Source organism: Rousettus aegyptiacus, unplaced genomic scaffold (assembly GCF_014176215.1).
Source record: "Rousettus aegyptiacus isolate mRouAeg1 unplaced genomic scaffold, mRouAeg1.p scaffold_m13_p_2, whole genome shotgun sequence".
Classification (NCBI taxonomy): Eukaryota; Metazoa; Chordata; class Mammalia; order Chiroptera; family Pteropodidae; genus Rousettus; species Rousettus aegyptiacus.
The window spans coordinates 165,590,609-165,618,436 of record NW_023416295.1 but is presented as its reverse complement, the minus strand read 5'-3'; the positions used below and the strand labels follow the sequence as shown (position 1 = coordinate 165,618,436).

At 41.9% G+C, this 27,828-nt stretch overlaps 2 protein-coding genes across 8 annotated transcripts in view; one reads left to right on the top strand and one right to left on the bottom strand.

Annotated features, from left to right (window-relative positions):
• The window catches only part of TMEM263 (transmembrane protein 263), a 15,370-nt gene extending 9,632 nt beyond the window's left edge, over positions 1-5,738 (bottom strand). For 2 of the 4 annotated variants that reach the window (XM_016148066.2, XM_016148067.2), the window contains exon 1: positions 5,073-5,328. The gene's annotated coding sequence lies outside the window, so the exon portion shown is untranslated. Of the gene's footprint in view, positions 1-4,609; positions 4,936-5,072; positions 5,329-5,722 lie in introns of those variants that run through there. The other 2 variants (XM_036237419.1, XM_016148068.2) reach the window with 2 other exon arrangements.
• LOC107512480 lies at positions 5,470-27,828 on the top strand. 4 transcript variants are annotated; one of them, XM_036237418.1, is made up of 6 exons: positions 5,471-5,658; positions 7,286-7,450; positions 8,403-13,062; positions 22,868-23,003; positions 24,932-25,097; positions 27,620-27,828. In XM_036237418.1, the coding sequence occupies exons 3-6, from the start codon at positions 12,512-12,514 to the stop codon at positions 27,676-27,678; spliced, it is 912 nt and encodes a 303-aa protein (XP_036093311.1). In that variant the 5' UTR covers positions 5,471-5,658; positions 7,286-7,450; positions 8,403-12,511; the 3' UTR covers positions 27,679-27,828. The 4 variants fall into 4 exon arrangements, 2 of the variants coding, with proteins under 2 accessions (XP_036093310.1, XP_036093311.1); XM_036237417.1 differs by lacking the exon at positions 27,620-27,828 and having other exon boundaries at positions 5,470-5,658; positions 24,932-27,599; XR_001597295.2 differs by lacking the exons at positions 24,932-25,097; positions 27,620-27,828 and having other exon boundaries at positions 5,499-5,658; positions 12,921-13,062; positions 22,868-24,925.

Here is a 27,828-nt window from a genome sequence, read left to right as displayed (position 1 = left end):
GTTTGAAGTGATAGCTGAAGCTGTTGGGGAGTAGGTAATATGATCAAGGAAAAGAGTGATTAAGGGAAGTAGACTGATAATTGGATTGCTCATATTAAAAAGGTAAGTGAAAGCCAACAAAAACAGACAAAAAATACCTAAAAATGAACAAATGTACACAGCCTCACGGAAGGTAAGAGGTAAATTTTTAAGCTTCCTCAAGACACACACAATGCAGACATTAAAATAATTTATGAAAATCAAATACTATTGGGAAATGCTAATGTTATATTTATAGAATATAAAAGGCATATATTGTATGATCCAACCTTTTAAAAGATGTACATAAAAAAAGACTGGAAGGAAATATACCAAAATGCTCACAGGGCGGGGGGGGGGGGAGTGAGGTGGGGGGAAGGGTGAGAAAAAAAAATTACACACACACACAGAATTTCTACATGTAGAGAGAAATACATATTTAACATCTACATTTGAATTTTCTACTATAAACAGTTATTGCTTTTATAATTAAAGAAACTATTTTTAAGTCTTGGAAATCAGTGACATACATAAAGGATATTTTAAAAGATTATGCAGTTCATCTACCTAGGTTATTCTAGGTTTGCATCCTCGAATCAAGTTGGTCATCTAAAAGAACAATGTACTTGAATCACAAAATGCGGACTTGAGGAAAATGACATCACTAAATTTTACTCACAGTTACATACTTGAGAAGGAAACCCTGACAAACAGCCTTACGGAGGCACTACATTAACTGTATTACACTGTTAAGGAATTACCAACACTACATCACACGATAACTTTGACATGGAGCTCTACAGAAGAAATTTCTTTAGAGGTATTCAGAAAACCCTGTTTCCCCAAAAATATTTAGAATGTTTTCATCTCTTTGAGACCTTTGTACTTTCCTGTTTAAAAGAGACAAAGAAGTGATGTCTCCCTTTCCCTTTGGCTTCCAGGAAGCTTATGGCTAAAATTTACTCCTCGACTAGGATAGTTCCTGTGGCCTGCACAGTTGTTTCCTATACCTCCTTCCCCCCAAACTCCACATGTCCTCATACGTCCACTCTTATTGCTGTTTTGCCTGATCTACAATTTGAATATTTTATTTATATTCTTGCCATTTTGTTAGTATGCTTTTTGCTGTAAGCTGACACATAGAGGAATAAATAGGATAAAAAATAGCATTTGTATACATTAACTTTAAGCATCACAAAAAAAGTTACATACTTATATATGGCTCAAATTCTGGTTAAAAAACAACTTTAAGCTAAAATCATGCTTTTCAAATGTTCTTATTTAAGAACAGGCAATAAACAGTATGCTGGGGGTTTCGAGAACCACAGGAGAGACAATGATGCATGCATTTTACTACACAATAATTTAAAAAACTATTTTGTTTTTAAATATATGCTAATTAAAAATTTAAAAGTGCTTGGGAATTTTTTAAGATTACTAGACTTTCAAGAAATTTCATTCTTGCTTGGAGCTTATTCAGGGTATACTCTTAAATTTACCAGCTCTCTTCCCAGCACAACCATATTCCTACCTACTCCCGCCCCCCACCCCATTAATTTACTTTGCTTTTAAGTTAGGAGTAGTTTTGGCAGAAGAGTTTGAAATACAGGAATCTAGATACTATTATACAGAAACATCCAGAGTTACATTTAATATTGTTAGCAGTAAAACAAAATCTGCAGTCCTGCCAGGCCAGAAGCTTGTCTACCTAGACCAGAGGAACTTGCTATTAGAGGCTCCGAAAACCCTAAGAGGCCGCACTGTTTTGTATGTATATTTTTTTTGTTTGAGTTTCTTGTATATCATTGGTATTAACAGCAAGTATGCAGTATTAAAATTGCTCCAGAACTCTTAGGGTAATAAAAATTGCGTAAAAGCCATGAATATTTGAAATATATATGTATTTTTTCTGAATTCCCAATTTGATCATGAGATACCATAGTTACCATAAAGGATTTTTACTAAAATCCTTAACTATAAGGCCATCTGTACTTCTTTCTCACATAAACCATTCCTAACCTCTCCACTCATATAGGTGTCAAACTTTTGGGGATACTACCTTGTTCTGGGTATTATCACTTTGTCACTAAGATAATCTACGAGTAAAATTTAAAAGTAGACATATGGAGACAAATAACAGCTGACAGTAAAAGTGTCAAGATGACTACTTTTAAATGTTACCCTTACACAAAATGATTAAATTCCATGTAAACTATCTGCCTTAACCTCACTGAGTCATTACTTCAACATATGTTTGGGTCTCTACTGTGTGCCGGGCACCCTGTTAGGCACTGAAAATTTCAGTGTGATTAAGGACACACAGGACTACTCTAAACCAGCGTATACAATCCAAAAAAATATCTGCTCTCTAGGAACTCATGATACATAAAAGTTTCTATTAAAAAGTATACTTTCCTAAGGAAGGCAAAGACAGAAAACAGCCTTTAGATCCGAACAAATAATTTAAGTTATTCTATAGATATACCTCAGTTTTACCATCTGGTCCTGATATGTGAACAAATTATACCAACCAAAACTGATTATAAATGTGAGCTTTTTTAAAGAAAATAAAATGTAGAAGACTTGTTTGCTAGAGACTGCATTTCATCAGCAGTAACTAAGCATGTTAGGCCAGCGAGGAAATGATTCTTGTCCAGTGTAATAGTATCATAGAAATAGCAGCTGGCAAATATGTTAAGCAAGGATTAATAAAACCATTCCTTAGAGGAAATTTTCTCCGATAATAGAAATAAATTTTAAAATGTCTCTTAGGAAGCTTTTTTTTTTATAAGGAAAACAGATGAATCAATGTTAGTTTGTGGTTATAAACAACTAACACTTTACATACATATAAAGTTTGCATTATTAATGCAAACAGTACACAAATTTGTCTATGCCTAAACACCCCTCTGTGTACCAAAGGAAGTTAAATAGCACTAACAAGTCGTATAAAGCCTACTACAAACACAGCGCACCACAATTTACCTTCAAAGCTGCTTCGAAAACCAGTTATTAAACTAAGTGCTAATTTCCCTATAAGAAAGACTACAAATGAATTAGCTAAATACTTCTACATATTCTATATGTAGGAACTTTGCCAAGTCTTCACTCCAATGTGAGAGTGAGTTCTTTGCCAAATAACTACAAGGAATTTCAAAAATACATTTATACAGAGTTTTAACATACATACACCAACAAGTCGTGCATAGTAAAACACCAGCTTACTGTTTTTAGGCTTCTCTAGTTAACCAGCTATCCTAAACAGGCTGCTTTTAAAGATGGCCCTTGCCCATTAAATCAACAGCAAATAGACTACTTTTCCTTCATTGAATCTTGGCAGGAAAGAAAAAATAATCTGCCAGTAAAACTGTGACACCTAGTGACAAGTAACAACTAACAGTATCAAAATGGCAATTTTTAAGTGTTGCCCTTAAATGAAACATTATACAGAATTACAGTACACTATTAAACTAGATAACAAGTACACCAGTAATCTCTAAATTATTACCTCATTAACTCAACATATTTGTGTCCCCACTATGTGTCAGACACTGTATTAGGTAGGCACTGAGGTTTCAGCCCAAGCAAGCACGTAAAGGCTCTATTGTGAAGGTGTTTATATATAATCCAGTGAGAGATTTTCAGGAAGTAGCAAAACAGACAATACTCAATGACTGAAACAAAGAAAGGTAAAGATTTTCCTAGAAGAAAAAAAAAAAAAAACCTAGCACACGCGCAAGAACTACTTTAAGCGTTTCTAATAATGTTCCCTACAAGTGGACAAATTTTTACTGAACGTGGTTTCTGATACATCTGTTATAAACAAAGACTAAAGAAATGAAAGTGGGAAAAAAATCAAAACAGGATGCATACGGTTTATTATAAAGGTTACTTCCCACTTTCTTAAAAAAAAAAAAAAAGAAAAGAAAAGAAACAGGTATGGACACATACACGCATATACCTGATGATGTGATATCAACATTCCGGGGAGCCCTTTAGAGCACCCATACCAGTGGAAGTTTTAAAGGTTAAACATTAGCATATAGCAAATAGTCACAGGCAGTAAATATTTTCATTTGGAATTAGCATGGTGTTCATAAGGGCATAATAAATAATTTTTCCTTTTTCTAGGTAAACCTTTTGGGCGGCCCCTTCTCCCCTCAATGATCCCTTTAGGTACTAACAAGTCTTTTTTTTTTTTTCCTTCAGCAGAGGGAATGACGTGGCAGGGGAGGCAAAAAAATGACCCTGGAGGAGCCGTGGCTAGCTAGGGCTGAGCTCAGCACCTCCTCCCTGCGCTCCACGTTGTTCACCCAGCACACACCCTCACTCTCATAGGATTCCAGAATTTGTCTTCTTACACAGAAGAGGCGATCTGTTTAGGACAGGGGATCTGGTTGGAAGTGGGAGCTTGAGGACCAATCTTGAAGCTGCGTGTGCTCAGCAGGCACGGTTTTCATTTGGACTCCGGAGATAGTGATGGCACCAATGGGTGCTCCAGCGGTCCCCAGGCACCCCTGGCGCCTCCGGCGCCTCTCTCCCTCCCCGCACTTTCAGGTTTACGCGAGGCGTGGGGGGAGAGCTTTCCTACCTGGGAAGAGCACTGGGAATGTCCACTGGGGACCAAGGCTTGCGTGCCTGAAGCCAAGAGAGTGGTTTACCAACGGGTCAAGAGTTAGCGGGGCGGGGAGCCCAGCGCACACCGCTCTGCTGCAGCCTTCTCCTCTCCCAGGCTGCTGGCTCCCCGTCCCCCGGCATGACACCCAAGGAGCTAAGAAGTCAGGTGGAGGCTTCCAAGGAAGTCCTCAATCTCAAACCATGGCGGAGGAGCCAGGGGCAGGTAGAGAGGGGTAACTCCACCAGCGAACCCCCCTCCGCCCCCAGCATCGTCCAGCCTCTCCCCCTTTCCCGCTCAGTGTCCCCAATAGGCCCCGGTCCGGGCAGCCAGGCCCGGAGAGGGAGGCTGTGAGGTGCAGGAGAGCTAACGGAAGAACGCGACAGAGAGGAGGGCAGGAAGACGGGACGGCGCCCCCTGCCCTCCCGGCTCGACTTACCGCCGGGGTCGTGGGCCGCCACCGGAGGCCGGGACCGGGCGGAAGGAGCGGTCAGCACCGAGAAAGGCCGAGGCGGCCTGCGAGGCTGGCACAGCCCCGGGCGGTTGCGGGCTCCCGAGACGCCTCTTCACGCCGTGGAGCCTGGAGACTCAGTTGACTGAGGCAGCGGCCTCTGGCTGCGGACGTGGCGCCGGATGCGACCCGCCCCCTCCACCGCCTCCTCAGCTCCCACCTCCTCCCGCAGCTCGGGCTCCGGCGCGCACGCGCACTGCGGGCCGCTCCCGCGCCCACCCGTTTCTCGAACGGCCCAGCCCTCCCAGCAGCCCCGAGTCCGCCGCCTCCCGACGTGCGCACGCGCGACGCCCCGAGGCCTGCGCCCGCCCCCGCGCCCCCTGGGCGCCTCCGCGGGAGCCCGGGGCCGACTCGCGCGCGCGCCTCCTCCAATCAGCTCGCGCGAGGGGCGCGCAGCGCCGGGAGCTCGCAGGCCGCGGCCCTCCGGCCCCGGCACGAGCGCCGGCCGCCCCCGAAGCCGTCGTTCCGCTACGATAACGGTCGCTCGGAATTCAGAACCTTCGCCCTAGGAAAGGTGGGACAATCGCCAATTTCTCTGGCCCTTTCTTCGCCCCGGGGTCTCAACCTTCTTCCCTTACCTGCTTCCCCCCGGAGGAGTGACAAAGCTGGACCTTCTTTCTGCCCTTCACTTTGGGGCTCTTTGCCCACCTTTATTGTCCACGTGACGGGTGACAAGAGAGACATTGGTCATTTAAAAAATAGTAATAATAATTGTTATTATTATTATTATTATTATTATTAATTTTTCCTGCTCTTGAACTTTTTGAGATTAAGAACTCCCACCTCTGGTTCATTTTCGTCACCCAGCGCTCACTGCAGTGCTGAGGGCTTGCCAGGCACTTGAAATTTGCTTAACCCTTTTCCCTAAGAGAGTGGGGTGTTCAGTAGTAAAAAGAGTAGTGGATTGGAAATGAGAAAAACTGGCTTTAGGCCGGTCCCTCGCCCCCTCTTGACTAGCACGGTGCCTCTTCAGGTGTGCCCGCCTGGGCACAGATTCTGCTTGCTCTTCTGGAAGGTTTTAAGAGTGTAGTGGTAGGTAAGAGGATACCGCCTGGACCCAAGCTCCTTGTGATGTGTCATCTCATTCTGCTCTTCAAAGTAAGGATTGTAATATCCCTGGACTTCACACGTTCTTGCGAGGACTAAATGAAATACTTTCCACGAAGGCCGCTGAACTAGATAAATAGTATCAGTTAACTTGTGCTTGCCTCTCTTTCCACACCTATAAAATGAAGACAATAAATGATAGGTTTACAGAGAGAACCAAGAGTTAGTGGGTGTGAATTCCTATACAAGTGTGAGCTCTTCACAATCTAGATAGCAAAAGAAAACACATGAAGCAAGCAGAAAATAACCTCACAAAATGATTTTTGAATGCAAAACAATCAGGTTGTGCAACTGAACAAATGTTGAGAAGGCTCAGAAAAGGACATGCTAACCAAGGAAAACATGCCGGAAGATGCTGACTTCTATTCAGGTTTTAAGTGGAGTGAACTAAATATAGTTTATGGTTTCTGTCTAATCATTGATTTATCAATGAGAGTCAAACCCACGTAGACCATTCTGCTGAGACTATCAAGATACTTTAGTTTTCCAGAACTAAAGGGGACATCAATCTTGTTGCTTTAAAATCTGATTTGGGTGATTAGGAGGATCTATGGGTTGTTGTGTTTACCCAGCATGTAAAAAGGTAGATAGCTACCCTTATTTTCTTGTTACCACACAAACCTCTGTCCTTAATATTTGGTCTTTCCAGGGTGAACAACACTAGGCAAAATTATGAAGTACACATGTGACAGTCTGACCCTGCCTGACCATTTCCTGCTCAAACAAGTTAGTTCCTGATCGTTCCCCAGACCCCCAGGACTCTCCAGCTTGGCAACCAATCAGTGATCTCCTTATGTGGAATATCTGTAGCTGTGTAGCTATGCAGAAGTACAAGGCTATATAAAACTGCCCACCATGTTACAATATGGGCTCAGCCTTTGGATGAGAATATACTGAGCTGGTGCCAGCATCAATAAATGCTGCTTCCTCCATATAACCTCAGTGTCCCATCTCTCTGTTCGAGAATCCTGCAGCATTTCTAGGGGCTTGTCCAGGATTTGGAGACGGCAGTTTTTAACCTCCATTGTCTTCAGGGTCTGGCCCTTGGAACGTTGGAAGAAGTGGACTTCACCTGGAGTGCCCGCGGAACTATTGTCTGTAGAGGAAGACGACTCTTCTAGCAGACCGGGGTGGTGGCTCTGGAAGCACAGCAGAACCCGGAGAGGTGCAGGAAGCACCCCAGGACCACCACCCAACTGGTAAGGACCTGGGCCCCAGGAATAGCTTGTCCGTTAGAGGACAGTAGGGGAGTCTGATCAACTCCTTAGGTCATGCAATTACTCTACATTAGTTGGAGGAAACAGTGACCTCTCAGGTACCTAGGGTGGAGGGTGGAGTATGTTTGGTATCTGTGTGCATGTGATTGAGATGTGGCCTTCCTACAAAGCGAGAGTTGAGCCCCTACCCTCAGGTCTGTGGTGAACTTCATACAGCTTAGGGCGGTGTTACTGAATCTCCGTGAAGAGTCTACTCCAGTGATCTGAGTCGGGGGCTTATACCGACCCACCAGTTGCTAAGAGGTGCCTAAAAGATTCCTGTAAGGGGAGCAGCCAGAGACGAGCGAAGTGAATCTGTGCATGTGCGACATTGACCGCAGGTGGAAGGATGGGTGGGACAACAGAGTTAACAGACACTTTTAGGTTGTGTGTTTAAGAATCTCAAAAGGGTTATTCCGGAGTCTGTAGAGTCAAACTCACCCCACAGAAATTTCGCACCTTTTGTGAGATCAACTGGCCTTCCTTTGGTGTTGGGTGGTCAGCAGAGGGATCTCTCAATAGGGCAGTCATTACAGAGGTCTCTCAAGTCATTACCAGTCAAATTGGCGACCCAGACTAATTCCCTTATATTGATTCTTGGGAGGTGTTAGTTTGTACCCAACCCCCCTTGATTGAGAGTCTGCCTAGAGAACTATAGGGTCCTCCTAGCCTGGGCCTTTGCACCTTCCTAAAGTCAGTTGACGGGAAAGAAGCCTGTGTTGCCAGCAGACCAGAAGATGTCCCACTTCCTTACCCATTTATCCACCCCTCCTGAAGGTCCCCGAATGGCCAACTTCTTTCAAGCCGTCCATCCCGGCCCTTTCGACTTCTCTTGGGACCCCATCAATGCCAGCCTCCATTGACCTGCCACAACCTCCCGTCTTGACCCCTACAGTTCCACCGGACTCTGGCCCAAGGTGTCTCCAGTCAGGGTGGAAGCGCTTTAGTTGCCCTTGAAGGAAACCCCAGGTCCCATCTATTATGATCAGGACAGTCAGATTCAGGAAGGGTGGCACACCTTCATCTATCAACCCTTCACCACTACCAATCTCCTGAACTGGAAGAATCATATCCTCCTTCACTGAGAAGCCTTAGGTTATAATTGACCTCCTCCAACTGATTATCCAGACTCACAAACCCACTTGGGCCAATTGCTGACAACTCCTCCTGACCCTTTTCAACACCGAAGAGCACTGGCACTTCACCCAGGCTGCCTTGAAATGGCTAGAGGAACATGCTCCCGAATGAACCTTGAATGTGCAAACCTTCGCCTAGAATCTGTTTCCTGAGGAGGACTCCCAGTGGGACCCCAGTGATGACAGGGGACTTCAGATGTTAGAACGATACCAGAAGGCTCTCCTAGGTGCTCTGAAGAAAGCCCACAAATATGAGCAAGACTTCAGAAGTCCTTCAAGGACCAGAAGAGAGTCCAAGCCATTTCTTTGAGAGTCTTTGTGAGGCATTCCATCTCTACACCCCCTTTGACCCAGAAGCAACTGAGAATCAGAGGATGGTCAATGCGGCTTTTGTTGGGCTGGTCCTTGGAGACATTTGGTGCAAACTGCAAAACCTGGAAGGCTTCACTGGCATGAACATCAGCCAACTCCTTGAAGTCACGACCATGGTCTTCGTCAGTTGCAACCAAGAAGCCCACTGAGAGGCCGACTGAAAGATGAAGAAAGTTGACCTACTTAGAGCTGTTCTGATAGAGTGGTCCAGGCCCCCTAGAAAAAGTGCCCCACAAGGTCGGGGAAAAAACCAGCGAGGAGGTCAACCAGTGAGACCCCCCACCATGAAAACGAGACTGGTACAAGACCAATGTACCTACTGCCACCAGCAAGGCTACTGGAAAAACAAGTGTCCCCAATGACCAGGTGGGCTATCAGTGGCTCCTGGCCCCCGAAGACACAGCCAAGTCATACAAGGGCACTTTCAGCTGACTCGGCCATCACCAGGTTATCCTAGGAATGACTTTGTTGGCCTTGCCGCCCTGGAAGAATTTGGAGATCACTAAGCCAGACCGGGCTTCATTCTGCTGGGCCCCCAGGAGCCTCTGGTGCAAATGACAGTTGGGGGCTGACCAACTCACTTTATGGTTGACACTGGAGCTGAACATTCAGTTTTAACTTGGCCTGTGGTCCCCCTTTCTCAAAGACAAGCTACCATTATGGGAGCCACCAGGGGATGAGTCTGTTGCCCCTTTCTGCAGCCTCGTCGGTGCAACCTAGGATGAAAAGCCATCCATGAATTCCTATATCTGCCTGACTGCTCCATGGCTCTGATGGGATGAGACCTTTTAGGAAAACTACAGGCTCTGATTACCTTTGACTCATGTGGCCAAGCAGTTCTAACTTTGGTCGGGGGGAGGCCAGAAGCAAAGATCATGGTTCCCCAAGGAGAAGGGTGGTGCCTCTATAGTCTCATAGGAGGGTCCCAACAGGAACCTGAGCTCCCTTCAAGGTGCACAGAGTGTGGGCTGAAGACAACCCTCCAGGACTGGCCCAACACGGTGGTGGAATTAAAACCAGGAGCTGAGCCAGCCCGCCAGAAACAGTGTTTCATCCCCCAAAAGGCACAAGTGGGGATACAAAATCATTTAGAGAGACTTCTGAAGTATGGAATTCTGCGTCCCTGCCAGTCATCCTGGAATATGCCTCTCCTGCTGGTTCAGAAACCAGAGACCAGTGAATCCCAGTCGGTCCAAGATTTATGAGCAGTCAACCAGGCAACTGTCACCCTGCACCCTGTCGTCCCCAACTCATATACCCTCTTAGGCCTCATCCCCACTGAGGCAACCTATTTCACCTGTCTGGACCTCAAGGATGCCTTCTGGATCTGCCTGGCTCCTCAGAGTTAGCCAGTCTTTGTCTTCCAATGGAAGAGCCCTGAAAGTGGAGACAAGGGCCAGTTGACATGGAAACATCTGCCTCAGTTGTTCAAGAATTCCCTGACCATCCTTGCGACAGCTCTAGCCTTGGACTCAAAGGCTTTTCTGGCAGACCAACACAGCTGTACATTACTCCAGTATGTAGATGATCTCCTGTTAGCAGGAAAGACCTATGGAGAATGCATAGAAGGAACATATCTACTCCTCAATCTCCTCTGGGAAGCGGGTTACAAGGTCTCTAAAAGGAAGGGTCACATCTGCCAAGAAAGAGTCAAATACCTCAGCTTCCACCTGTCATAGAGACAATGTCAACTTGGCCTGGAAAGGAAACAAACGGTCTGCTCAATTCCCATACCCACCATCTGGCGACAAGTCCATGAATTCCTCGGAGCAGCTGGTTTCTGCAGAATCTAGGTATCTAATTTCTCCATCCTGACCAAACCCCACTATGAAGCCACAAAGTGGAGAGAATGGGAGCCCCTGCTCTGGAAAGCTATACAACAGAAGGCCTTTGAAGAAATCAAACGGGTGCTCATTAACGCCGCTGGACTAGGACTCCCAGACTTAACCAAATCTTTCTTGCTGTACGTACACGAGTGCACAGGTGTCACAGTAGGGGTCTTAATACCGTCCTGCGGCTTATCTCTCCAGACAGCTTGATTCTGTCACCCAGGGCTGGCCACCCTGACTTTGAGCACTCATAGCAACCACTTTCCCTGTGTCAGAAGCAGACAAGTTTGACTCTAGGATAAGTGGTGACAATCCAGGTCCCCCATTCTGTCTTGGCCTTAATAAAATATAAAGGACACTATTAGCTCACCAACGCCTGGATAGCCAAATACCAAGGAATGCTGTGTGAGAACCCATTTATCTGCCTCGAAGTAGTGTGAACCCCAAATCTGGTCACCTTACTGCCAGTGGGACCTGAACAACCAGATCATGACTGTATTGAAGTCATGGGCGAGGTTTTCTCTAGCTGCCAGACTTAACTGACCAACTCCTTAAAAGCCCTAATGTGGAATACCACACCGATGGCAGCAGCTTCGTCACAGGAAATAAGTGTCTCGCCAGGTATGTGGTAATAACCTTGCATCCCACTATTGAGACAAAGTCTTTGCCTCAAGGAACCTCAGCATAGAAGGCAGAGCTCATCGCTTTGACCCACGCCCTTCAGCTGGCAGCAGGAGTGTGTGCAGACATATACACTGCCTCTAAGTGTACCTTCGCCACCCCCCATGTACATGGAGCCCTATGCAAAGAGAGGGTCTAATCAATTCAGGGGGAAAAGACATAAAATATGGAAAAGAAATTCTAGAACTCTTAGATGCTGCGTGGGCCCCCAAGAAGGTAGCAGTCATGCTCTGCAGAGGACACCAAAAGGGGGAACACCATAATGGCAGGGCAGACCACATTGCCAAACTGGCAGTGGCCAAGGAGATGGCCAGCCCTATGGCTCTAACTGCTTCCCTGTTTCCCAGTCCCTTAGCCAAATGGGACCCCAAGTACTTGCCTCAAGAAAAAGCTTGGTTTAAGGCTGAGAAGGGCGCCTCCTCACTGGTGGATGGTGGAAGTTCAAGGACGGGCAAATTGCAGTCCCTGGAACCCTAGCCACAGCTTTTGTCATACAGTTTTACCAAAGAACTCACCTTGGTTGCTCTGCCCTAGAAACCACTCTGGGCCAGTGCTTCTACATCCCCCGGCTCTCCAGCATCTCCCGAGCAGTGTGAGAATGATGCAAAGTCTGTACCCGCACCAACACCAGGCAAGGGCCATATGCCCCACCAGGGGTCCAAAGTGTCGGTGGCACCCCCTTTGATGAACTCAAAGTGGACTTCACTGAAGTGCCTCGATCACGAGGCCTCAAGTATCTCTTGCTCTTTGTGTGCTCATATTCCAGTTGGGTAGAGTCTTATCCCACCCAGACTGAGACGGTCCGAGAAGTAGCCAGACTGTTCCTCCGAGAAATTGTTCCACGATTTGGCCTACCAAATACCATTGGCTCAGATAACAGGCCAGCCTTTGTAGCAGAAATAGTGCAGCTACTGCCCAGAAATTTAAATATTAAATGGAAATTGCATACCGCCTATCGACTACAGAGTTTGGGACAGGTGGAACGCATGAACAGGACCCTTAATATTCAGTTGGGAAAACTGTGTCAGGAGACACATCTATACTGGGACGAAGTTCTCACCATGACACTATTAAGAATCAGGTCAGCCCCAACCAAGAAGACTGGGTTCTCCTCCTATGAGATCTCATATGGGCAGCCACCACCACTCATAAAAGGACTACAAGGAGACCTCAAGGGAATCAGTGAATTGACTCTGAAACAACAGCTTCAGGCCCTAGGGACCACCTTCCAGACTCTCAACCAATGGGTTAGGGAAAGGCTCCCTGTCAGTTTAACCACTAAACTTCATCCCCTTAAACCAGGAGACTCTATCTGGGTAAAAGAGTGGAACATTCAACCCCTAAAATCCCTGGGGAGAGGTCCCTTTACTGTCATTTTGTCTACCCCCACTACAGTTAAGGTTGCCGAAATAACGCCCAGGATACATCACAGCAGACATAAACCCACAGCTGCAGAGTGGGAATGTGTTCCAGACTCCTCCAAGCCCTTTAAGGCAACCCTCCGGAAGAAAACACTGACCACACCAACAAACCAAGGGTAAGACATTGGCCCCACTTTGGTTGTACCGAAAGCTGACCAATCTATACATAGCAGAAGCCTGAGGACAGCATCTCATCAGGATGGCACCCCTAAAGACTCTTTTCCTTCTCCTCCTCCTCTGCCATGTGTGTGGCACCAGTCTCCCCACTTCTTCTTCCCCTTGTACCTATTGCATGCAAAGGTATAGGATAGGGTCCAACATTGCTACAGGCTTCATTTCTGTAACCGGCCTACCCGAAGGGTGTGCCCTAAATGCCACACTCTGTACTCACTGGGGATTCCAATATTGGATGGGTTACATAAAGGTTAAATCCGAGAGTGGCCAATCCTGCCAAGAGCCTGAAAACTTAGGGGAAACTTGGGCATGTTGGCGATGGACCTCAAGTGGGAGAAAGATCCATAACCATGCAGAGGGTCCAGCAGTCAGAGAAATTGTCCAGTGGCTGCATAGTCCGACCACTCCTAAGCCTACACCATCTCCAAGGCCCCAAAGCCCACAAATGTATGATCAACTAAAGGCTGCCTTAGGCCAAAATTTAGACCTCCCTTATAGAGACTATAGTAGAAAGGAAAACTACAACAAAAGTCCTCATGCTATGGAAGTACCAGCCCCTAAATCAAGAACTAGAAGAAAGAGATGATGCTCTCTGATCCAGTCCTGGGTCCAAGCATCAAAGGGGGGAATGTGGCATTCTGATCCTGCCTGTCCATTTCTTGCTCAAACAAGTTAGTTCCTGATTACCACCCCCCCTCACCCCCAGGACTCTCTGGTTTGGCAACCAATCAATGTTCTCCTTCCTTATATGGAATATCTGTAGCTGTGTAGGCATGAGGAAGTACGAGACTGTATAAAACTGTCCACCATGTTACAATCGGGGCTCGGCCTTTGGATGAGAATCCACTGGGCCGGTGCTGGCTTCAATAAAGGCTGCTTCCTGCTTATAACCTTGGTGTTCCGTCTCTCTCTTCAAGAATCCCACAACACACAATTACATTGTTCCTTCTTCCCCTTGCACTTCTTTCGTACTACAAGAGAATTTAATCATTTATTAAGTGTGAATGACCAATAAAACTGTGGCCACTCCTGGGAGATTTTGCATTTTTAAAGTTCTTAAAGCCATAATCCACAAGTGTGGTTGAAACCGTCTCATAAAACAACAAAGATGTAGGGGAGCTGTTTGGAGAGGTTGTAAGGTCACCAGAACCTTCAGAAACTGCAAGTATAGGGAATCATGTATTTCATGTAAGTCTGACACTGGTCATTTCTAATTGCCTCAATTTTTCTTACCTATAAAAACAAAGAGCACCACAGAGTGCCCACCCATCTCCAAATCAAAAGTGAAAATAAATATTATCCTGATGGAATGACTTCTGCAGAGGAATGCTATCTTTATTTGGGGTACCTTGGTACAGCAGAAGGAGCCTCAAGGAAATCAGGCCCTATTCATTTTATAGATTGAATCTGCTCGGCTCTTGATTCCCAGTTGGAAATCCCAATCTTAGAGTATTAAAATTATATTTTTAACTATAGAATTTTAATATTGATATTAAATTTTTAATAACAAAAACTTTCTGGATGTTATTTTTGAAAGATTGTATAATATCTTAATGAGTCCTCAGTGCCCTCAGGCAATAACTTTCTTTTAATAGAACAAAGTCTTAATACAACCTGTATGAATTATCCAATCGCCTAAATGGCTGATGCATTTTGCATTATTGAAAAACTAGAGAGATTAGATGGGGTAGTTCAAAAACTAAGGGCCAGAAAGAAGCAAGCTGGAAACCAGAAACATGAAAGCAAGAAATAAATTATAGGCTGATAGTACATTGAGTACATGGAAATTGAAAGGGAAGACAACTCAACCTACCTGTCGCATGAATCCCTCCTGGCATGTGCACAGTAACCTTTTCATTGTTGAGTTGTCAACCACTCTTCTCAGTGCTTCTGTGTGAACTCATTTAAATGACAAATCACTTGGTGTAAGATCCATACATTTTCCTGTTTCACCATGTTTCTAATGAATGTATTGCTTTATTCTGGCATCATGAAATGAGCTGGACAGTTAACTGCTTTCTATAGATTACCACCCAAAACAAATTATTTTGCTTTTCTATCCTCACTTTCTTACTCTTTAACTCTCCTGACATGATTACCTGGACTATTCTTGGTTTTCCTTTCTCTGCCCCAATATCCTTTTAATCTTTTCTACAACATAATAATAATAATATTTATTTGATACAAATTTTTAGTACGAAAAAGCTAATTTCTCCCAACAATCCAAGTACTGTTATCCCCATATTCATACGAGGAAACTGAGTAATAGAGAAGTTAATTTACCCAAGGGCCCACATCTAGTGAAGAGCAGACCCAGGAATCAAAGAACTTTTTTGTGACTCTAGGACCTAAGTTCTCCCTGATACCTAGTCGTTGGCCTGGTGCTATCAGTTATTGGTGTACCTAGGAGTTGGCCTGGCACAGCTAGACTTTGTTGTCCCCCATTGAACATAAACAGTTTCAGAGAACATCAACGTCAGAAAAAGTCACTCCATGACCATGATAGATCAGGACAAAAATAAGACTACTCCATAATCGTGTCTGAACAGAGAAGCATGAACCTTATCCAAGCCTCCAAATGGAATACAAGAACTGAAAGTATCAAACTAAAATGAGTGGCTATTACCTCTTTACCTGCTATAGCTTTAGCCTCATTCTAGTCTTCCCTTTTTCTACATACCCAGTCATAGAATTACCCCTGCTTCCCGATAGCATCTAATTGAGAGCAAAGTACCCCAAGTCACCTAACACAAACATAAATCTTAATATAAATTCTTTCTAACTCCCTCTTACTGAGATGTTTTATGGTTCCCCATAGTGTGTGTTCTCCCTGGCTGCAATGAGTATAAGCTCAACCTGTTTAACCACAACTACTGTTGTCTTTGTTTTCCTGGAGTTTATTGACTTTGGGACTGCCAAGGTAACTTTTTCCTAAAGAAGTAAAACTTTTGGGTCAGCTATTTCATATCTGGTATGTCTTTGGAGTCAACCAGTTATACTTTCAGATCTTTTATAAAGTCATTAATTCGCATTTTCCTAGTTGGGCACCCACATCACCAGACTTCCCTAGCATGTCTTCCTCCAGCTCATCCATAGTGAATTGTAAAGAACAAACTCCATCTGACTTACCCTGATTTCATTCACCCTGAGTTCAAATTCCTCTTTGGCATTTGTCAGTTTCATTTCCAGCTCTGAATTCTATCTCCTAACTTGGACTCTGTCTTATTCCTTCTGTCATTCGCTAAATTTGCTCTTCTTTTCTTTCAGCCATTAAAGGTCTGACTGACTCATCTCTCCCTATGACTTAGAATTTTCTTGAGCCCAGTGTAATCTGCATTGTTCGCATTCCTTTCTTTAACCCCTCCCTGTTTAGAAGAGACAGGGTAGGCTACAGTGTGTACACTGAAGATGATGTTCTCTTCCCAATAGTTCTAAAAAGGAGGTACTTCAGTTAGGAAAGGTAAACAAACAATTTTAATAAAATTCATCATTGGGTTTCATTATAGACTACTGCTATATTGTGATCATAGGATACATTGTATAGTCGGAAATTAGTTTGTTGAAAGGGATCATTTTGTTGTAAGAAATAGAAACTCTTTTTGAGCTGGAGTCAAAAAGGAGGTAGAATTGAGAAGATGGCTGTATAGACACCTCATGCAAGACAAGGGCACCGAGTGCAACCAGACCTCGTAAAGGTCTATAACCATGAGCTGGTAGACTCTATGACCAAGGAAGCTACCCTCTGCTTTTGCCACTCTCACCCCTAGCTTCTCTTTTGAGAATTTGCTCATTCCCACTTTCATTGTCTTTTCATATCCCTTACCAGATCAGCTTCAAACCAGCTTTCCTACTAGAATCATTTCCAAGTCTATATGATGGGGGGGAAAAAAAACCTAAATACTCCAGTTCGAATCTGATTTCTACCCTCTAGAGTAGAGTACAGTCTGAATCTGCTACACTCCCTGCTCTTCTATGGTCTATTTGGCTTTGTCTGGTTTCTCTCAGTAGTCTCCCTCATTACTTGAGGGAACTATAGCCTTTATAGTTGAAAATCTAACAAAAACACTGGGCATTTGTTATATACCAGCCATATATCTAGCACTAAAAGATAGATACCATAAATCTTATCCTTGAGGAGTTTACACTGTTGATAAGGGCAAGGTACATGCACATTAAGTATTTGTAAATCATTCAGTAATACAAATAAATGCCCAAATAAGTGATCAGAAAAAGAGGACTGCATAAATGCAGAAAAGATAGATAAAGATGTGGGCTGCAAAGAACTTCTGGGACAGAGAGGGGGAGGAAGTTATCCTTTAATAAATATTAAGTGCCTGCTTTTATAAGGACTTGAACTGGATACTTAAACATAGGCAGAGTGGAATGATTACTATTGTCCACCCACATTTAGTATAGGTGTTAGATCCATGCAGGGGATAAGTAATAAACCTAAAGTACTTCACCTAGAGAAAAGCACCCGAAGCGGTAGTGGAGGTCAGCTGGCATGTGTATTTTCAATGACAAAGAGTTAAATGGGGATTGGCAAAGATGGGGAAGGTGGAGCTTTAAAAAAAATTCAGAGTAGAGAGCAGCCCAAAGTTGAACCACAGGGTCTGTATTGTCACTTATAGTAATCGAGTATGTGTCATGAGATGGGAGACTTACTGAGTTAGGGTTTCCTGTGTGACCCTAGAACACAATATGGTTTGTTTGGGATTTTTGTGAACTACACTCCTGTGTGTGGGAACGATTGCCCACCTATGGTTAGGCATATGCTATAGGCATTCTGAGGGTTATAATTTCTCTTTTATAGGTGAAGAAAAAACCTGAGAGCATCTTGAATCATGTCTTCTGTAATCAGTGTAAATAGATTTCTCCTAAGTGAAACACTGATATCTAACAATATGCAAAGACAATTGAGTTCTAAGAGGGAAGGCCTGCTTTAGGACATCTTTTGAAATCTGTCCTTTGTACTCACATTGAATGTGAGGGAAATAGCCACAAATCATTCACCAGAGTGTGGCAGAACTAACATTACTCTCTCCCTAGATCTGAAACTGCCATGCTAAAATTTATCAGTGACTGCTTGACCTACTTTCCTTCACTGCTTCGAGGGCACATCCTTACATGGGGTCTAATTTATTTGCCAAGAGATTAATTAGCTTTTTAGAGCTTCTGTGCTAGTTAATAGTCCCAAAATAGCCACTAGTCCCACTGGCCATTCCTTCTTCAGAGGACAGATTATAGGAATGACAAAATTTGAGCAAGATATATTTGTTAGTGTCTTTATGCTCACGAAAGTCATGACCTACAACCTTCTTGGTCTTGGGCGGGTTGCCTTAACTGTGTCTCTCTCCCATTCCCTCAAATTCCTGGAGACTTGAGTAGATTAAATGTGATTTCAAGGTGATGTGTCTAGGCAGTATGATGTGAATCAAAGTCGTCCAGATGCTGTAACGAGACTTGGGCTTTAATCATGATTCTATTACTTTGGTGAGTTTATTTGTCTGGGCTTTTTTCCCCTAATCTGTAAAATGTGGGCCAGTAATAGTTCTCATCTCCTAAAATTGTGGTGATGCTTAAGTAACATTATGTATTAAACTACTCACCCACAGAGTAAGTACTCAGTACATGGTAACTGTTTGTATTGTGTTAGACAATTAAAGACACATCTTCTCCCATCAAGCTGTTGAGGCCTGGGAGTGAATCGAATCTGCTGGGGATCTCGGCTTCATACTTCATAGGGACTGAGGAACATGGATGTCTTTCATCAAATTGTTGATCAATGTAACAGAATCTAAAATTTGCACACTAGACCAAATGTGTAAAACATATAGCACTCTGTTATCTATAATTTGCTTTGATGCTCCCATTCCCTTTGATGGCAGGGGAAAATCACAAATTTACCATTTATTAAGGATAATTCAGTCTCTTTCCAGTATAAAGAGTCTTTTAAGAGTCATCTTAGCCTCTTTAGGGATAAGTGCTTAGTCTTTCAGGGTAGTCTTCCCTTTTCCCTTCCCAAGAGGCAGTTTGGTTGTACATGATTTCATAGCAATATACAAGAAATGGATGCTCTATAAATGGGTTATTGGGCTCTCTACTAGCTCTTCACTGATGTTTCAGGCTCTCCATGAATCTTGTTTTATATTGCCTTCTTATCCTGACTTTTAAACATTGAGTTCTGGGGCTCAGGCTTCAGAAATCTAAATTGAAAATTACTCCCTAGATTGAAGGAGTCATTTCTTATAAGGACATCAGTTATATTGAATTAGGGCCCATCAATATGACCTCATTTTACCTTAATTACCTCTTTAAAGGCCCAAATACAGTCATATTCTGAGGTACTTGGAGTTAGGACCTCAACATAGGAATTTGGGGGACAAGGGAAATGATTCAGTCCATAACAACTTGCAAAAAACACTGCAAGTGAAAATACAAAAGGAAAATGGAAAATTTTTTGCAACTTATATCACAGGGTTAATATCTTTAATCTATAAAGAATTTCTAGAAATAGAAAATACAAAGCCCAAGAATCACAAAAGACAATTGAGTAAATCGTTTAAGAAAAAGAAACACAGAGACATTGGAAAATATCTCACTCTGGCTCATAATAAGATCTTATTTTCTACCTGTCGGCTTGGTAAAAACCCAAGAGTTTGCCAAATAAATTATGTTACTAAACTCTGTTTAACTGGCACTTTCATATATTGCTGATAGGAATGCAAAAATGGCACATGCCTCATGGAGAGGAATTTAGCAATATCTAGCAACGTTGGAGAGGAATTTAGCAATATAAGTTAGGTATGCATATATCCTTTGACCCAGAAATCCAACTTTTAGGAATTTATCCCACGGTTGACTGGCAAATATTTGGAAAAAAAAAATGTATGCATAAGATTATACATTGCAGCACTATTTGTAATAGAAAAAGACTAGAAATAATTCAAACATTCACCAGTAAGAGACTGGTTAAATGAACTTCGGTATGTTCACACAATAGAATCACAGGCACTTGTTCAAAGGAACCAGGAAGACCTTGGTATACTACCATGGAGAAATTTCTAAAATATATCGTGAAGTGAGAAAAGCAAGGCAGAGAAAAGTGTTCTTTTTAGTATGTGACTAAGATAAAAATAAGATCAAACATTTACCAAAGATTGCTAGTGTCCTGTCAGAAGGACTCAGGAGCTAGATTGAATAGGCTTCCACCAACCAAAGACGGGACAATTTGAGCATCAATAAAAATGGTAACTACAGCGGAGTGAAACACATCAAATATCATTAAATCTATGAGTTTATGGTGTTATACAAACCAAAAAATTTATAGTCCTTTTTGGAGGTTGCTAGAGAGCCAATTAATCTCTGTGAAAATTAGTAAATAAAGGGAAAGAATCAAGTTTTTGACCTGCCTTTATTATATAAATTATAACTTAGGACACCCAAATAGTTGATGAAAGAAAGCTTATCTTTATAAATGTATCCAAGCTAATAAAAGAAGTTTTGAAAAAATTGAAATATCATCATTCTATAAGGCATTGATAAAACAATGGATCTACCAGCAATGATTATCAATGGCCACAAACACTGCAGAAAAACACCGGCAAGCATTAAATGCCTCCTGATGGAAGTATACGCCTCCACCTAGGAAGGAGGGTTTTTGCCACATAAACTGCGATCTGATCAAACCTCCAAGTCTCAAGAGAGATTTTTAAGAAGAGGGGCAGAGAAACTGTTAAACAACAGCACATGGATGGAATCGACAAATCCAGACTGAGATTATAACTGTTTATATATTTATTTAACCCAACTCCAAATAAAAATATCAACCTTTTTATAAAATATAGGCAAGTTAAAAAATAAACGTGAAAAAATAAACAAGCAAAAGTTGCCAAGGAAACTCTAAACTCTTGATAGAGGAAACTGGTCCTCTATCAAATATGAAACATGCCATGAAGTATCAATAATTAAAACAGTGTGCACTAATGGACAACAGACCAATGGAAAATAATGGAAAATCCAGAAGAAGATCCAAATATATATTCAAATTTTCTGTATGACAAAGTTAGCATCTCCATCTGGTGGAGCAAAAATGCTTTTTTAAATAAATAGTGTTGTGACAATTTTTTTTTTTAAAAAATAGTTTTCTCGTAAGGGAGAAATAGATCCTTCCTTCATAAAGGTACTAAAAGAAAACATGGGTAAATTTTTTTATAGCCTTGGATTTGGAAAGGTCTTTCTAACTATGATTCAAAATTCAGAAGCCATTAAAAGATTAGTAAATTTGGCTATACAAATATCTAAAACCTCTACAAGTAAAATAAATCATCATCAAGGACAAATAGTAGGCTGGGAAAAATATTTGCAACGTATATTATAGACAGAAGGAGTTAATCACTCTCCTAATCAACTGGCCATGTATGGAGCTGCCAGAAATTAAGATGAAATGAAACCACACAATAGAAAATTATGGGCAAAATATAAGTATTCTAAAAGAAAGAGATAAAGGAAAGAAGACAGATGCCTGTTAAATGTGAAAAGATGTTGACCTTCACTCTTCATTCATATTGAGAGAAATGCAAATGTAAATTGTACTGAGGTACTTTCTCTTCTGTCAGATAAGCAAAGATCCATTTGTTCAACGACACTCTTGGAGAGGCTTGTGAGACTATGTACCGTCTTGCCCTGATAGAATTCCAATTGATAAACTATTCCAGAGGGCAATTTGGCAATATCTAACATAATTACCATCACATTTATCCTTTGACTCAGCAATCCTACTTTTGGGACTTTATCCTAAAGATTCACTTGCAAATGGACGAAATGATGAAATGATGAATGTATGAATTCATCATGAATGAATGTTATTCATTAGAGTATTAATTTAATAGGGAACTGATTTAACAAACTGTGGTACATCCACATGAATACTATGCACTTGTTTAAACAAACAAAAAAAATGGGCAAATTCTATAAACTCATTTGGAAAGATCTCCAAGATATTGTTGGGTTCTTTGATTGTTTTGTTTTATTAGATTTAACGTTGACTTTAGACTTATACACAGTTTGTCAGTTATGTGGAATTTAAACTTTCTTTAGAGTTCTTGACTGTTTAGCATAGTACATCACATCTGCTGCTTCAAGGTGAATTGCATAAAGAAAGAAGGAAAAAAATTAGAAAATTGCTGAATTATAGTTACAATAAAAAGCAAGAAAAGCAACTAGCCAGAAATCAAAAGGCCCTAACGAGTTGATGTGAGATGATAGCACCACCTGTTCACTGGATTTTTTATGTCATCCATATAGTTGGGCTTCTTTTTGTTTTGTTGTTAACGGCAGTACCGCTGGATGATATTCACAGAGGCATAAATTTAGTAAGATTTTCTGCATTTTTTTCTAAGAGGTAAAACTGGATATTGCCAATCACTGACTCAGAATTAGATCTTTCTTACTCATTCAACATAAGTCCATAGATACTCTCTTCCGCTTCTCACATATGATTCAGATTCTTTGCTTGTTAACAAATTGGTTGATTTATGTAAACATCTTTCTTGTGAGGGTTCTGGCCTTTGACACAAGACAGTCCTCTGGCTGTTATTTCTGTCATGGGGTGAGCTTCGAAGGCCCCCTTCAAGTCCAAACTGCTTTCATCTGCTGGTAAGTGTGGTCATTGCTGATTTCTACATATAACTTTTGCTTACTGTTGTTCCATGTCCATTTCCTTGCTCTTGGACAATGTTTCTCAAGTTCAACAGTCTCAGGGAATGTGGAAGGTGCCTGGACTATGAGGACCACCATTGCCATTATTCCATTTGAAAACATACAGGTCATCTCTCATCACCATGACAAAACTGGCCATATGGACCACTGCCAGTCTCCTAAGGTATGTATTCCACCGTTCCCAAGTCTTGCTGCCCCGGAGACTCCATATTTGAAGGGACTTGAGTTCCAACAGCTACCACAGGACTAAAAACTCACAGCTTCTTAGTGATTCCAGGATATACTATTAAGTGAAAAAGCAAAATTCAGAAGTGTGAATGTAACATGCTAGCTTTCGCAAAATAAAAGAGTTGAAAATAAGAATATACACTTATTTGCATGACGAAATGCTAGAATGATATACAAGAAACAAGTGATGGGGTATACATGGGGCAGACAGGAGCAAAGGTGGAACAAGACCTCACCGTATACCATTTTACATAATTTTAATTTTCAAACAATGTAAATGAATGATCCATTCAAAAAAATTGAAATTAAAGTGCAACACATTCATTGTATTGAATCTACATTGCAGTTAAAAGAATGAACTAGAGTTATATGTGAACAAGGAGATCTCAAAAGCAATGTGGAGTGAAAAAAGCAACTTGCAGAAATATACAAATGAGGGTATTTATGTAAACATTTTAAACATATCCAAAACAATCTATATATTTCTATAGATGCATATATATGTAGGAAATGTATAAATTAATGCACTCCAAAGTCATACTAAATTCTTGGTGTAGCTATCCCTGGAAAGGAAGGGAAGAAATTAGATTTGGGGAAGTAAAAAAGAGAAAGTATTAATACATGTTATTTATTTTATAAAATATTACTGAAGCAATTGTGTAGGGATATGCTGAATGTTTTCGAGCAAGATAATACATTATTTGAACTGTCCTAGGGAAGACTGATTTTATAGCCCACTATAGGATAGATTAAGGATAAAATGAATGACCAATTAGAAGGCTAATATCACTAACAGAGGAGAAATAAGGAAGGAGTGCTTGATTATGAAAGCAATGAAGTTGAGAAGAAGAGAGAAACTAATGTGGGCATAACTATGGCCTCCAAAGCGGTTTGCATCCTAATCCCCAGAAATTGTGACTATGTTACATGACAAGGAGTTGTTTGCAATGGAATTAAGGCACTAATCATCTGATCTTAAAATCAGTGGGTGAGCCTAGTATAATCACAAGGATACTAAAATTAGGAAGAGGGAGGCAGAAGAGACTCAACAGACCATCGCTGGCTTTTAGATAGAAGTAGATGGAAGGGAGCCAAGAGCCAAGGAATGCAACAGCTTCTAGGAGCTGGAAAAGGTCAGAAAACAACTTCTACCCTAGAGCCTTCAGAAGGAATGCAGCCCTGCTGACACTTTGATTTTAGCTCAGACTAGTTTGTCTTCTGACCTCTAGAACTATAGGATAATATATTTGTGCTGTTTACGCAACTAAGCTTGTGGAACTTTGTTAGTTCAGTGTTGGGAAACTAATACATGACAAAGGCATTTTGGCATTTTATAGTCAGAAGTAATGATTCTAAATGTCCAGGAGGAAAATAAAATATGAGTCTGAGTTTGGAGAAAGAAACTGGAAAGAGATAACTGAAGCTCTGGATTTTTATGTGATGCTAAAGAAACAAGTATAGAAACAGATAAGGTGAAGACAGGTCATAGGGGAAACCTGCATTTTGGGGACCAAGAGGAGAAAGATTCATCAACGTGCAAAGAGATGGAGTGGTGAGAGGGATGTCAGGAAATCAGAACCATATCCCATCAGAAACCAAGGAAAGAAAGTTTCAAGAGCGTGGAAGAAGGACGCAGATAACAGTTTTAAATGCTACAAGAATACCAAAAATGACACCGTTGTCAGCTCGCTTTGCACATTGGTAACTTAACCCACTCCTTCCCCCCAGACCCAGGCACTACCTAACGCCACTTAAATCAGAATCTCTGGGGCTAAAGACCAAAGCTCGGGTGATTTTAACGTGTAGTTAGGACTGAGAACCAGTTGTCCGATCTCGGTGAGCAGACCTCTTCTTGTCTTCCAGGCACTGATGGCACTAGGACCTCAGCTGAAAACTGTAGACACTCTAGTTCTCTTCCAAGAGAGAAACGAGCAGTTGACCCACCCACCAGCAGTAGACATGGAAATGCAGTGTTTGTGGGGAGAAGCTTTCCTTTTCCTGAAACCAAGAGAGAGGAGGTCCCATATGGGTATGTGCAGTAAGAGAATATCATCTTATTCCCTCTGTTTGATCCGCTTAGGGAAAGGCTTGCCACTCTGTCCCAGTGCCCAGCCGAGCAGTAGTAAGAGGGTGGAGAGGGCAGGCTCTCCCTCCGTGAAGCCAAGAATTGCTTGGAAATTTGGTTACAGGGGTGGTTGGGGAGAAGAGATTCATGAATCGACCATATCTTTCTAAGCATCACCTCCCTGAGGAAGCCTTCTGTCGTCTCCTAGTGTAGACTAGTCCCTTGTCAACTGTTCTCCTGGAACTGTTTTTTGTTGTTGTTGTTTTCTTTTTAAATTTATCTCATTGCGATTATTTGTCCATTTCTTCACAAGGGCGATGATCGTGTCGTTTTTTGTTTTTGTTTTTTAATCTCTTTTGTTTTTTATCTTTACCTGGCCCAAAGTAAGCATGTGCTAAATTTAATTGGATAAATTAATGAATTTCAAAAGAAAAGGTCTTTTATTTTGAAAAAAAAATTATATATAAAAGTACAAATATGTGAACAGTATATGCATTAAAAACTGGAGATAGGCACAAAATGTTAATATTGATTTCATTTTAGTCATAGAATTTCAAGTTATTTTTATTTTTTTCGTAATTTATAAAATTTCTACAAAAATTTTCAGTACTTTTCTAGTCAGAAGCAAGGAAGCCAACAACGTAGAATGTGCCTGCGGGCACGCACATCAGTGTTAACGTTTTGGCCCTGGGCTCAGCGGCCCTGGGCTTCAGTTTTGTTTCTTCCGCTTACCACTGGTGTCACCTGGGGAAGTTATTACCTCATTGGCTATGTAAGTGGAGATAATCGAAGAACCATGGCATGAGATGACTGTGAGGATTTAAGTGGCGGAATACATGTAGCACCTGGTACTCAATGACTGTTTAGACTATTATTATTACTAACACTGTTATTACACCTCTTTCCCTTGGCACTGTAATGAGTTTGCACTCTAAATATGTATGTAAATTCATTAGGTTGTAGTTAATATTTAAATGTTAAACTTCAGCTTTGCTTTAAATTTAAAATAATATCATGAATCGCCAATAGGTGGCAGCATATCATGGCTCCGTCACAACGTTCGGCTGGCGGTGGTGTCCTTGCTTGACAACTTCTTAAATCTGTTTTCAAAGGAAGAGACTTTAGAGTTTATCTAATTTGACTCCTTCGATTTACATATGTGGAAACCTGGAAGTAAAGTAAAAAAGAGGACAACTTACTTATTTGCCAGGAAAGAGCAGGGTCGGGGAAGAGGCAGGGAGAACAGTCTCTGTACGCTTCACACTTAATTTGAGTTATTTCCTCACTATTCCTTTTAGCTAGTCTAGTAAACTTAGAATACATGGCAGAAAATATTTTCTAGTTGTCAAATGGAAATATAAATTTGAGGAGTAAAGAGTATATTTCTTAGTCATACAAAGAAAATGGTCGATGAACCTCAAATATGGAAATTCCTCTATCTCACCTCCTCTTTTAGTATTTTCTCGTTGGGAAAGGTATTGCCCTTTGTTGTATCACTGGATCCTTACAATCAGGGATAATGTTGTTATTTCTATTTTACAAACTGGGAAACGAAGGCTCAGAGAAGAAAATGCTCCCATAAGCAGGAAACATGAATTCAAATCCAGATCATTTGTTCATTCTTTCATTTGATCATTGAAAACAAGCATTTATTCAGTTCCTGAGATGCACCAGTATGCTAGCTGCTGGACATGCATAGGATAATGGGGAATACACCTCCAAAAAGTTTTAGCGTCTGTCATAGGGTTACAGTGTCTGTACTACGTGACACCAAATTCCTGCCTCTCTGCACCACACACACATCTGCATAGTGACCTGCACACAAAGTGGGTACCCAACAAATATCTATTACATCGAGCATCCTGAGCACATCCCCAAAGACCCTTGAGGCCTCTGAATTGCAATGAGGCTTTTTACCGTTAGTCAAATACCACAGGCTCAGAACTATTTTCTTAAATATCTAAGGATGTGTTTATATATTTATCCCCTCTCCTGCTCCAGAAAGCATTTAGGGCCTGCAGGATGTACACATGTTCATTGAAATCTTTTGTGTTTCGGATAATAGCCCCAGACCTCTTTCAAAATGCCTGGGAAAGCTGGATCCACGCGGCTCCAGCTGGACTGCTAGATGGCAGTAGCAGCACATGCTGTTTTTTGGTTTCTGTCAACCTCACTTTCAGCAGGGAAGGAGCCGTCGGGAGTAGCCGGTTCATTCCTTCCCACTTTACAGATAAGAAAGCTGAGGCCCTCAAAGGGAAAGACATCGGCCCAGGCTAGGTAGCTTAGTTAGCCAAACAATGGACTGAATTGTACACAGGTTGCTGACTTTTGTGATTTAATATTTGCAGGAAAATTTCCCTATTAGATTCACTGAAAAATTTTAAATGTTTGCTATCAAAAAATGTTTTTTTAAAGCAGCAGTATGAAAGAATGGTGATGATGTTAAAAGTAAATCTACCTCCTGCCCTGACCCTTTGCTCCCCCAGGTGTCCTCCCCAGAAGCTCCACTGCTACCACGTTCTTCAGGGACTGTCCGGGGATGTAGTTCATTAAACACACACACACACAGCTGTGGTGCATTTATAATGTCCGAAGTTGTCTGTGAGTGAGTGTGTGTGATCAGATGGATATAATGTGTGCATGGAGTATAAAATAGTATGAACAAAAGTGGGAAAGCTGCGGACCTCCGGAAAAT

What these genes read in the sequence shown, in the direction of transcription:
- LOC107512480 (XM_036237417.1), top strand. Translation starts at nt 12,512, where the DNA reads ATGAACAGGACCCTTAATATTCAGTTGGGAAAACTGTGTCAGGAGACA. An exon ending in ACCACACCAACAAACCAAGG is followed by an intron (nt 13,063 to 22,867) that starts GTAAGACATTGG and finishes ATGTTTCTCAAG; the next exon opens with TTCAACAGTCTCAGGGAATG. An exon ending in ACCACTGCCAGTCTCCTAAG is followed by an intron (nt 23,004 to 24,931) that starts GTATGTATTCCA and finishes CTTGTCTTCCAG; the next exon opens with GCACTGATGGCACTAGGACC.